The sequence below is a fragment of the Monodon monoceros genome, unplaced genomic scaffold (assembly GCF_005190385.1).
Source record: "Monodon monoceros isolate NGI ecotype Baffin Bay Population unplaced genomic scaffold, NGI_Narwhal_1 Super_Scaffold_18, whole genome shotgun sequence".
Lineage (NCBI taxonomy): Eukaryota > Metazoa > Chordata > Mammalia > Artiodactyla > Monodontidae > Monodon > Monodon monoceros.
In genome coordinates, this window is record NW_021703774.1 from 79,467,169 (window position 1) to 79,480,031 (window position 12,863).

Sequence of the window (12,863 nt, forward strand, 5' to 3'; positions counted from 1 at the left end):
ATGGTTTAGCCCTTAGCTAGTCAAGGGGATGCACCACCTATACAAGGCATATGGAGCGGTTTTCCTCGGTTTGCCTTCTTCATCTGCGACAATGTCACAGAGCTCTCATCTTGCTTCTTCCCCCAGAGTACAAACACTCTCCCTCTCTTCCCTCTGCTGTGACTCTGTGCACACATTCACTACGTAGCCTTGTCTAGAGAATTGCACCCATCAGCAGATGGCTCTTAAAGCCACAATGAGAAACCACCATCCATTCTCCTTCGGGGTGGGACCAACAACATCTCATATAAATCATTATCTTCTCTAGTGCTACCTCCAGGGAAGGAGAACGAGTGCCACAGATGGCGGGACTGTTTTTTCCCCTTCAATGTAATTATAATTAGAAAAGTGACTAAGATGTACTGGGGGATTGAAATTTTTAAAGTTTCAAAAGTGAATGCTTTAAAAGTAATTTTACACTAACAGCATTATAAGCCTTTATAATACTCAGGAAACCAAAAATGTCTCCCATAAATTATCTCATCACAATATCTTGTGCTGTGAAGTCATGGTAAATACGATGTTTATGTTTTAAGTGGGAAAGATGAGCCACAGAGCGATTAAGTGAATCGTTCAAGGGAACGTAAAACACTAATGGCAAAGCCAGGATGAGACTGGGAGCCACCTAACTTTGGGGCCAGAGCTTTTTTCAGAGAAAAAGTTGGGGGGAGGGATCAAAGATGATTTCATTGTTGTCATCACTCAGTTATCTAATTGACTCAATCAAAAGCATTACATGAGTGTGACCACATCACGAAGGCAGCACCCAATGTCCAGGGCCCAGCACAAAGTGGGTATTCAATAAATATCTGTGGAGTGACTTACTGATACTATTTCTTGTGTTTAAAAAATTTAATTACGCCCTGAATAACAGATGCCTGTAAGTCCCATTTCTTCCCTGACTCTGATTTATCCACATGATGCCACCAGATCAGTCTCCCTGAGACATTCTTCATGAAACTCTTCTGGTCAAAACATACTAATGGATAAATGATACCTGTCCTAGCACCCAGATATCTACCACATGACCCGATGGCTACCTTATCTGCATCCAGGCTTTCTGTACTAGCCTGTTCAGTTCCCCAAACAGGACTTTTCATTGTGTGCTGTGAAAAGCGTATGGGATCTGTACACTTGAGTCTGAATCCCAGCTCTAGTAAACTTCCAGCAAATCAAAACCTTTCTAAACTTCATGTTTTCTTCCAGTAAGACTGGACACTGGCAGTACATCTTTATCTAGTTCATTCATATCTAACTAACCTAATCTGAAGGTCAAAGGGATATTTCTTTAGCCAACATCACACAGTAAATTGCATAGCACCATCCAAATAGCATCTATCAGCGCCTCCCAATTTTAACGTGCAGAGTGTGACTCTGCAGGCCGGGATGAGACCTGAGATCCTGCTTTTCTAACAAGCTCTGGTGAGGTCAAGGCTGATGGTCTGGGCCACACTTCGTGTAACAAGGGTCTAGGTTATTCCCTCTTCTATACTTTCGCCAATGTTATGTTTCTCCACCTGAAACGGCCTACCCACTTCTCTCTTAACCCAAGCTTCAAAGTTCAGCTCAAGCTCAACCCTCTTTCTGAAGTTTCAACAAACCACTCTAGACCATGCTGATGTCTCTTTCTTAATGTCTAAAGCATTCAGTGGCTGTATTATTTACTGGGGAAATATTACTTTGTACCATTATTTAACAGTATAGATATAATTTTTTCTCTTCTAATGATTTGCCATCTCCTGAAGAAAAGAAAACCCTAATTTCTACTTCTATATCCTTTCAAGAAACCCAACACACTACTGTGTACATAACAGGCTATAATATATTTGGTTAACTAACTCCTTGCATAAGGGTGTGGCAAAGAAAATGATGATGGATTAAAAACCAGTAATTATGGGACCTAATCTTGGTTCCAACCACTAATTAAGACCTTGGACACATTATTTGACCTGCATCAGTTTCCCTCTCAATCTCCCAAATAAAATGGGAATGCCACCACCTGACCACCTTCCTTCTGTTATTTCAGTTTAACTTTTAAAAAGTTTTAGTGAGTGCCAACACTTTGCAACACAGTGTATTCTGAGCCTCAGGTGATAACAATGATGGGTAAGAAACAGTTGTTTCCTTCTTAGGCACATACATTCAAGTGAGGACAATATGTCCAGAGCTATAAATACAAGGCAGATTTGGGCAAATGCTCTATTAGCCAGAGTAGAAATGAAGTTAATGAGACAACAAAGAAAGCAGATGTGAATTCCAACTCTGGGAATAAGGAAAAGGTTGCCAATGAGACACCTGAGCTAGGCAGTGAAAGACTGCTAGGGGTTTAATCAAAACAAAAATCAAGGAAGGAATTCTTAGGCCAAAGAAAGAGTCTGATCAGAGTCATGAGAGTAAAGAACCTATTTTTAGTGTTCTTTGAAGAAGTATTACTGGACAGGCTCAGCTTTTCCCAAACTTCAGTCATGTGAGTACCCCCCTGCAAGAGTGTTACGTGCCCATTTGTTTTCTATTATTTACTTAATGGCCTGCTTTTAAATGGACTCAAATTTTTTAACTTGTAAATTTAGAGAAATAAAATTGTATATCAATACAAATATAACCAGCAAGATGGAACTATAAAAATACAATGTTCTGGGGCTTCCCTGGTGGCTCACTGGTTAGGAATCTGCCTGTCAATGCAGGGGACATGGGTTCGAGCCCTGGTCCGGTAAGATCCCACATGCTGCAGAGCAACTAAGCCCGTGAGCCACAGCTACTGAGCCTGCGCTCTAGAGCCCGTGAGCCACAACTACTGAGCCTGTGCTCTAGAGCCCGAGAGCCACAACTACTGAGCCCATGCACCACAACTACTGAAGCCCACGCTCGCCTGGAGCCCGTGCTCTGCAACAAGAAAATCCACCGCAATGAGAAGCCCACGCACCACAAGGAAGAGTAGCCCCGGCTCACCGCAACTAGAGAAAGCCCGCACGCAGCAATGAAACCCAATGCAGCCAAAAATAAATAAATTAAATAAATAAAATTTAAAAAAATACAATGTTCTTCTACAGTACTAAGTGTTAGCTGGCACATTTTTATTTAAGGTGGGGCACAAGAGAGATTTTCGGGCAGGTTTTGGGGCCAGTGATTTTGTGCCTCACATCCACCATCATGTTTCTGCTGCCTCACCTTGTCGCTGCAACACAGCAGCTGGGCCTGCTACTGATCTACACTCCCCGGGATCCTCCTTTGGCTGCTCTGACTCCTGGGCCAAGTGTGTGTTTAGTTCCATGATGAAACAGATGTGCTTCATCAAGGTTGCAGGCAGTGAGAATGACACAGATTCCAGTCAATTCTGATGTGTTCCAGGCTGCCTTCCCTGCAGACTTCAAGCTCTAACAACAGACACAGAGACAACAGCCTTACAGGGACTGCCGAACTAGCTCCCACAATTATATATGGTCAAATCCTCATAACAAATTATTCACTGATTACATATATAATCACGTATGTAGATACAGATACAGATACATGTATATATACAAACACATACATCTCCAGCCTAGAAGTTCTGCCTCCTGTTTCTCTGGTTGAACTATGCTGACACAACCTTAAACAAACATGGCAAAAAATCAGCATCTGTTAAACCTAGAAGTAGGTACATGTATGTCTGTGACATTATTCTATGTATTTCATCTGAAATGTTTAATAACTTTCAAAAGTTTCAAAAGAAAATGAATAGTAAGTACAATAAAAACATAATAATGTTATTCAAGTCTAACTAGATAATGTTTTCCACCAAAGTCTGAACTTTCCTTAATTCTGGTTCATTCCCTTTGTTAAAACAGAAATATTTGCAAATGTTTTGAGAAATACTAGCACCAAATGAGACATTCTTCTTAGAAAAACAAAAGGATTAAAGAAGAACTGAAAAGGGAATAACCCTCTCACTTTATGAGTTAATGTGATTTAATAACAGTTCCATAGACCACCTAAATCTACCATGCGGGCCACTCCTTGGGAGGTCAGAAAATGCAGAAAGATAGAAGATCAGAAATAACTGATATAGAGTAATACGGAATCAAGAACAAAGTGAGAGGATATACCTGGGAAGAGGGTAGAGATGTATCTTCCTCTTGATCTACAAGAACCCGCCTGCCAGTGCGGGGAACACGGATTCGAACCCTGATCTGGGAAGATCCCACATGCCACAGACCAACTAAGCCCATGTGCCATAACTACTGAGCCTGCGCTCTAGAGCCCGCGAGCCACAACTACTGAGCCTGTGTGCTGCAACTGCTGAAGCCTGTGTGCCTAGAGCCCGTGCTCCACAACAAGAGGAGCCACCGCAATGAGAAGCCCGCGCACCACAACGAAGAGTAGCCCCCGCTCACCGCAACTAGAGAAAGCCCATGTGCAGCAACGAAGACCCAACACAGCCAAAAATAAATAATAAATATATAAATTTATTTTTAAAAAAAGAGATTCATCCATGTGGCTGTGTGTAGACCTAGTTTGTTCATTTTAACTGTTATATTCTATAAAATTTATGTCAGATTTAATTATCTAGTCCTTTTTTGTTAAAGATTTTTTTTTGATGTGGACCATTTTTAAAGTCTTTATTGAATTTGTTACAATATGTTACAATATGTTACAATCTGTTTTATGTTTTGGTTTTTTGGCAGAGAGGCACGTGGGATCTTAGCTCCCTGACCAGGGATCAAACCCGCACCCCCTGCATTGGAAGGCAAAGTCTTAGCCACCTGACCACCAGGGAAGTCCCCAGTCCCTTTTTGAGAGTCATTTAGGTGGTTACTAATTTTTGTCATTACAAACAGTGCTGCAAAAAACACCCTACACATATCTGCTTATGCACAAGGGATACTGTCGTACATACACCTAGGAGTCCAATGCTGGTTGTAATTTTACTAGACAGTGCCAAATTGTTCTGTAAATGGGGTACTTTCTACTCATTTTCATCACACTTGTACTGTTAGACTATTTAATGTTTGCTATTCTAATAAGTATGAAATGATATTTCATAGTCATTTTAATATGCCTGTCCCAGATGACCACTGAAGGTAAACATCTTTTCATGTGTTGACTATCATAGTTCCCTCTTCTGCAAAATACCTGTTCAGTCATTCCACTTTCTGAAACACCGTGAAAAGATATTTATTGCGTGGATGATATGAATGCACTGGTAGTTCAAGGATCTGAAAAGTAAGGTTGGGTTTATTAAGAGTTTACATAATAATAGTGCATTCCGAAATACCAGAGTACTGCATCTCAAGCTGAGATTCACAGCAGCATCACAATTCTGCTGGTGAAACGAATGTTTATTACAGGTTACATGTTCCTGTTGGTTAATGGATGTTTTAAATTCTGTGCAAATTATACCACAGCATATGATTCATGATCCTGAGGAAAACGAAGGAGCCGGAGTCTCTGACTTAGAGCAAAGAAGTAGGATCCATTTCCACTTTATGTCTAAACGGATCAAGAAACAAAGAATTGTATTCAAACCTTCCTCCAAACAGTCTGGCAAATAAGCACACACAAACACAAACACAAAATAGTGATAATGGCGTCAACTTTGAATCACGATTGGAAAATAGAAATGGTAATAAAGTAAATAGAATTATTCATATTTAAATACCACAAATAACTCTTACCCAAAGGAGGACATGTATATTTGAGTGGGTAAGAATTTTTCTAACTGCAAAATTATAAATCTTATTGCTTGTTCATAGGACAACCAGTTTTACAGAAGGCAATTTTTCTCCTCTAGCTTTCTTCTTAGGTACTGTAAAACCAAGTATCACTATTATCAGGTCACTTGCATCTTATCATGCTGACGAGAAATCTACAAAATCTGCATTTATTCTGTATGTATCTGAAAGTTGACCACTATGGAGATTCCAAAGATTGTGTTTGCAAGGCAGGTGAAGGTAGGTCTCCTAGGCAAAGGAAACGATATTGAGACGTTTGAGGAGCTACCTGATGATATCTATAATCCAAGAAAACAGTTAACCTAAAGACCTTTAGAGTTGGCTTGTAATGTGGTTTTGTCCTCTTAGTTTGAACTTGGATGTGTTTGAAGGGAGTTAATATCATTTTAAAAAAATAATGATCCTAGAAGGAAGAAAACAAAAGAATCTGTACGGTTTCCATCTCTGTCCCTCTAGTTTTGTGTTTCTCAGCTGGAGTTGGTCATCACCAAACCACAGATGCAGATAAGGCTCCTGCTGAGGCAGCCCCCTCTCCCTGGTGGTCCCTCTCCCTGGCAGTCCCATCTACAATGTGCAGGACTCCCCCTCTCTGGCAGGGCTGCTATACCATTGGTCTGTACACTCACTGGGCACTGGTAGACAAGTGCTTTGGTTTTAAAAAGCAAACATCAAGCTCCTTCCATTCAAGCCAACCAACTCTGAAAAAGGCTTCTTACTTCTTCCTGTTAGAGGAAGCAACCCCCAGAAGAATGATGAAAGCATCGTGTTACAACTGTGTGATGGGACGCTCTAGTACTCACACTCTGCAGGCCAGCTCCCCTAGTCTAAATCATCTCCAACAACAGACTTGATAGAGCAGCCTTTGGGGAACTCCACTCTCATATCCAGGAGAGCGTTGGGTGACCATAGGACCATTTGGATTATGTATCTCAATGGGGTAGTTGAGTCCTCACAAACGGGTAACAGCTGTGAAGAATTCACTTCTGCTTGGACCTGGGCATCTACTCTTTTGGGATCTGCACAGCTACAGGGCACCTCCTCAGCCCACACCTACAAGTAAAGTCAGTCACTCATCCCCAACACTCTAAGAGCTAGTTCTTCTATGGTGAATACTGACCACACATCAGGCAGGGCTCAGTGAACAGTCATGGTCATGGGCTTAGACCTCTTTGGTACCAAACTCTAACCAACTGGGTCAACCATAACAAAAAGTAAATGATGGAAATTTAACAGGTCCCGAACCCAGAACGGTGGTCTTTTTAGTGCCACACTCCACTCAAGACAAACTTATTCAAGGTCAGTGGATACCTGGCTAGGCAGGTGAGAACATAATGATACAGGAGACAGAGTGTAGGTGAGATTACTCAGAGAGGGAGTTATGTTCCTGAAATTCTTGCTTAGAATAGGAAAAGGACTTTCTCAAAGAGAAAATATCATAAATGAACGTCAGACATCATGATCACAATTCTATTCTCTCTGAATTAAATACTCTTTTGTGATTTAGCACAAATACTTTTTCCCCACAGGAAAGTGCATTTAAAGCCAAAACACACTTAAAGGAACCTCAGAATATCACATATTTGTGAACTGAGAACTTGTTTTGCTAGAGAAAGAACTGACTTCATCTGTCAGTGCATCATTTAAATGGTTCTTCTGGCTGGTTATGAAATCAACTGAACTTTCAAACATTTTAATGGAAAAGAGAATCGCTTAGTCAACCCTCACCTCCAACCCTCCCAGTCTTCCTGTTGAGCAGTTGATTTATGCAAGGTTTAAGCAACTGGTGGACTGGTGCTTATACCCATGACCACCCTGTCCTTCCCTCAGAATAACTATCATCACGTGTTAATTGTAATTATTTAACTGCCTGCCTGCTTCATCCCACCCCCACTAGAATGTAAACTTCACAGGAAAGGGGCTTTGATTTATCTGACATTATAGCCCCTGATAAGCACATAGTAGGCACTCATTAAATATACGTTGAATGAAGGAATAAGTAAAATGGCCGACTGGCATACTAATAAAGGATCTGTGAACAAAATGTCTTTAGAATTAAAAGAAGTAATTGACATCAAATGGGCCATTTAAGCTGGCAAAGGAGGAGGAACTTGCGTGGCGAAGTGTATTTGTAGTGACCTTGAGCATATGGAACCTACATTTTTAGGCTGGGACAGAAAGTTTTAACTCCTGTAAAACAGTAAGTTCAACTTTGTGGGAAAACTTTTGGGGCCACGTGGCAATTCTCTGAAGCGTTTACAAGAAGAAACCTTGACAAAAATGTCCATCTTTGGAAAAGGCTCCATGAGAGGCAAGGCAAAAGAAGAAGAGTTGAGGAAAAGTGGAGAAGCAAAGTACTTTCCACCTCAGTGATGATCTCCATGTTCTGACTGAAGTGATTCCCCCCCCCCCCCCGCTCAGCAAAAGCCTATGCCCGGATGGGACATGCTCTGGAGGAAATCAAAAAGTTCCTCATTCGTGAGTGTAATGATGAAATCAGGCAAGCACAGCGCCAGGAATTAACATATTTGAATGGTGGTCCAGAAAATGCAGATGTACCAGTTGTTACCTTGCGTACAAGAGGGGTACCAACCCCAGCAATAACCAGGGGAAGGGGAGGAGTCACAGCCCAGCCAGTGGGAGTCGGGGTACTGCGAGGGACACCGACTGCCAGGGGAGTCCTTTCCACCCGAGGGCCAGTGAGTCGGGGAAGAGGACTTCTCACTCCCCGAGCAAGAGGAGTCCCCCCAACTGGGTACAGACGTCCACCACCGCCCCCAACACGAGAGACCTGTGGAGATCATGACTATGACGATGGATATGGCACTGCTTACGATGAACAGCATTATGATTCCTCTGATAACAGCCATAGCGCCCCAGCCCGAAGTGGTGCTGATTACTATGCTTACGGACACCGAGTCAGTGAAGAGACGTACGATTCCCAAGGGCCAGAGGAGTGGACTGACTCAAGACACAAGGTACTCTCAGCGAGGACAGCAACGGGTGTCTACAGAGACCAGCCATACAGCAGATACTGACTGTACTGTCTGATGTTGTGACATAGCCAGTCTCCATCAGTCCTGTATACTGTTCAAAGTAATTGTTTTCTATGAGCAATCCCTTTTTAAATAAATCAAAATGCTTAAAATCTGGAGAAAACCAAAAAAAGCCGTCTCTGAGAATTCTGTACAATGAAGAAGTGATTCCATTTTACACCACACGTTGTAGATGGCACTATGGACTTTAAAAAGTCTCAACCCAAGGCGACTCTGGGCAGAATGACCCAGCAGAACTTAAATCAGAAAGAAATAAACTCCATGCATTGAAAGCTCCTGGATAGGAAGTCCCCTCAAATCCAGGAAAAGATGGTAAGTAGATACCAGAGCTGAAGGAGGCCCTCTAAATCAGCCCTTCTGTCAGCGGGTGATCAGGGCCCTCCCTCTCTATGTTCCAGATTCCAAAGTGACAGCGCCACAGGTTAAAAATTCCCTTCCTATTCACAGCGTATTCCAGGTAACAACTGAATTTTTCATCTCTTACTAACCAGCTCGCTGGCTTAAGTACCCCCCACGCAGTCCTTCCCCACTCGAGGTGAGAGAAGCATGGCGCCTAAGGGACGAGGATCCGAGATTAGGTTGACAGGCCGGCCGGCGACCTTGGCTTTCCGGGGCCCAGGCCAACGCGCGGCGCCTACCCCAGCGCCGCCCTCGCGCGGGGTGAAGGTGGAGGCGGGAGAGGCTCGCCACACCTCGGGGTTTGCAGAGGCTCGGCATCCGGGCCAGGCGCTGGGGAGTGGGGAGGGAGGTACGCCTCTCCCCGGGCGGCCAGGAAGCGGGGACGTGGGAGCCATACGAGCGGCGGGGGACTCACCTGCAGTAACACCGCCAGCAGGAAGCACAGGTACATCTGGTAGATGCCCATCTCGCCCACCGCCTGGAACGCCTCCTCCACCTCCATGGCCGGCCGCGCGCTCGGCCCCGGCCTAGCCGCCAGCGGGAGCCCGGCCCCGACCCGCCCTCCCGCCGCCCCCGCTCCAGCGCGGCCCTCCCCGGCCGGCCCGGCGCGCGAGCTCCACGGCGCCCGGCACCGGCTCGGCCCAGCCAGCGAGGAGCCGGGCGCGGCGTGGGAGCGTGGGCGGGGCGGCGGGAGGTGCGTCTGCGCGGGCGGGGTCGGGGGCCGGGGGTCGGGGGCCCGCGCGGGCTTGCGGGTCCGGGGCGGGATGCCAGGTACCCGGGCCCCTGGGCTTCCTGTTAAAGATTTTTTTCTGAGAGAGATGGGTTTCTGCGCCGCTTAAAGCGAGAGGAAAGAGGAAGTGGGAAGTGGGCTCGGGCGTCGGCATCCTCTCTGATGGAGAAATACGGGAAGGGCAGCGGCGTCTAAGCCACAGCCGCTGCTTCGGGGACGGGGGACGCGATGACTGTTGGGAGACCCGGTGACTGCTAGCATAATCTGTACTTTTGTACATATCAGTTAAATGCGGTAAGTGGGAATGGGTTCTAGATCCTTCGAAGAAGAGTGCTGTTCAACATTTCCTTCCATCCTGCTCTGTGCTAGCTATGTGGTCAGGCAACCAAATTCTTGCAAAACCGTGAGATACATTTGGTTATAGAAATATCCATGAGGTACGAAGGAAATACAAAAGATGAAAGATTAATTTGTGGGACAGGACGTGATGGCTGCCAAAGTGTTTGAAGGATAAACAGCAGTTTGAAGGGCTGGAAATGGAGAAATATGCAGCAGGACCTAGGGACGCTCGTCACTTGCCTTAAGCCTCATTTCTCCACCTCCTTAGATTGATTTTAACAGCTGCATAGTATTCCATGGTCGAGGCCACGGCACCCAATACAATATTGAACAGAAGAGGTAACCAGCTAATGCTTTATCTAGCTTTTTACGTCTAAGAGAGTGAGATAGGTCTATAATTTTCTTGTTACTGTTCTTGTCTGGATTTGGCTGTGAGATTATAGTAGCTTAGTAAAATGAGTTGGAAGTATTTAGTAAAAACTCTTCTTTAAACCATCTGGACTTGGTTTCTTTTGCAGGGGGAGCCTCTTTTTTACAGATATACAGACATAGAGAGATTTATGTCACTTATTTTTATGGCTTTTTTTTTTTTTTGGTACGCGGGCCTCTCACTGTTGTGGCCTCTCCCGTTGCAAAGCAACAGGCTCCGGACGCACAGGCTCAGCGTCCATGGCTCACAGGCCTAGCCGCTCCGCGGCATGTGGGATCTTCCCGGACTGGGGCACGAGGGCACGAACCCGTATACCCTGCATCGGCAGGCGGACTCTCAACCACTGCACCACCAGGGAAGCCCTTTATGGCTTTCTGTTCTTGAATTACTTTTAGTTTTTTTTCTAGAAGTGTTACTATTTTATCTAGTTTTTCTGTTGTTTTTGGAATAAACTTGTTTATCTTGTTCTCTTGGGGTTTTTTAAATCATGCTCTAGCTGTATTTAGGCCCCATTTTTTTATTCTGAATATTATTCATTTTTATTGTCCCATTCTTATCAGTCTTGCCAGAAGCTTGTCTACTTTATTATTTTTTGAAGAAACCAGTTTTTATTTTGTGATTTTTCTTTCTTTATGTCTTTGTTTTCTATTTTATGGAATATATGAACTATTTTCTTTCTTTACTTATTTTTGCTAGTATGTAATTCTTTTACTGCCTACATGACTTGAAAGTTTAGCTTTTTGCTTTCAATTTTCCTTTTATAAGAATAATTATACATAAGACTATGCATTTCTCTCTAGGTACTACTTTGCTCTATTCCACAAGTTTTGTCATGTGGTACTTACATTGTCTTTAGTTTTAAATATTCCATGACATTGTAATGTCCTCTCTACCCAAGGAGCTATTTGTTCATTTTTTTTTTAAGTTTTCAATTAAAGGTTGTTGCTATTTTTTAACCATCTTTTTATTGTTGATTACTAATTTAAATTCTTTGTGAACATAGATGATATTAAATCTTGGAAATTGAATTTTCTTGTGACCTAGTATGTGGTCATTTTAGAAAAGTGTACTGAATGTATTGAAAATACTCTCCATTTGTTTGGGTGCAAGGTTCTTTATCTATTAGATCAACCTTGTTAATTTTATCAAAGTAGTCTGTATTACTACTAAATTTTACTTTGCTGGATGTATCAGTTTTTAGTAAACGTGTCAAAATCTTACAAAATGATTATCATTTTCGAGTTTTTATCAAGTTCTCTTTTTATTTGTGAAAGTTTATGAAAGTACCAATTGTATCATTCCTTTTATCGTGATAAAATACCTTTTTTTCTCTTAATGCTTTTTGTCTTAATTTTCATTTTGTCTAATGTTAACATTGCTGTGTCAATTTTTTGTTGTTGTTATTTTCCTTGTAATCCCTTTGTTTTCATCCTTTCAGCTTTGTTGCCTTCTAGACATGTTTATGGAAGGAGGGTTTATTTGTCTATCCAATTTTGTAGTCTCTGTCTTTTAACAGGTGAGTTAAACCCACTTATACTCATTGTGAATGATATATTTAGAATCATTTCTACTATTTTGTGTTTTATGTTTACCATCTTCTTTCTTTTTACTTCCTGGCCACCTATTGAAGTCTTAAAGCCATTTTTATATGGTCCTTCTTTCTTTCTTCTATTTTTGGGAGCTACACATTGCACTATTTTTTGTTTTATGTTTACCATCTTCTTTCTTTTTACTTCCTGGCCATCTATTGAAGTCTTAAAACCATTTTTATATGGTCCTTCTTTCTTCTATTTTTGGGAGCTACACATTGCACTATTATTGTTATTATTGTTGTCATTATTATTATTTTAGTAGTTACTCAACGTTTTAACATCCACATAACTGTACACTGTTCTACAATGTTGATAGTTACTTAATATATTTATTCTCTTTTCAAACTACACGAGATTCCAGAATGCTTTATCGGAGAAAACATAGGAGGACATAAAATGTTATGTTCTGAAAAGCTTTGTTAGGTGACTCAAGAAGTGACTATTGTGGTGCCAAAACACTGATGAACAAGACTAATGTGAAGTGGTTTAACAAAAAACTTTCACTGTTAAGGAAAATTGTCCTGCACTTGGAAATAATCAGAAAGCAAGAAGAGGACTGTGTGTCCTTTC

At 42.5% G+C, this 12,863-nt stretch overlaps 1 protein-coding gene and 1 pseudogene across 1 annotated transcript in view; one reads left to right on the forward strand and one right to left on the reverse strand.

Annotated features, from left to right (window-relative positions):
• SLC22A15 (solute carrier family 22 member 15) overlaps positions 1-9,710 on the reverse strand; it is a 78,330-nt gene extending 68,620 nt beyond the window's left edge. The window contains exon 1 of the mRNA XM_029229937.1: positions 9,618-9,710. Coding sequence (XP_029085770.1) covers positions 9,618-9,704 — 87 coding nt within the window. The 5' untranslated portion in view covers positions 9,705-9,710. The remainder of the gene's footprint in view (positions 1-9,617) is intronic.
• LOC114898839 lies at positions 5,603-8,785 on the forward strand (annotated as a pseudogene).
• Positions 9,711-12,863: the final 3,153 nt, after the last annotated feature.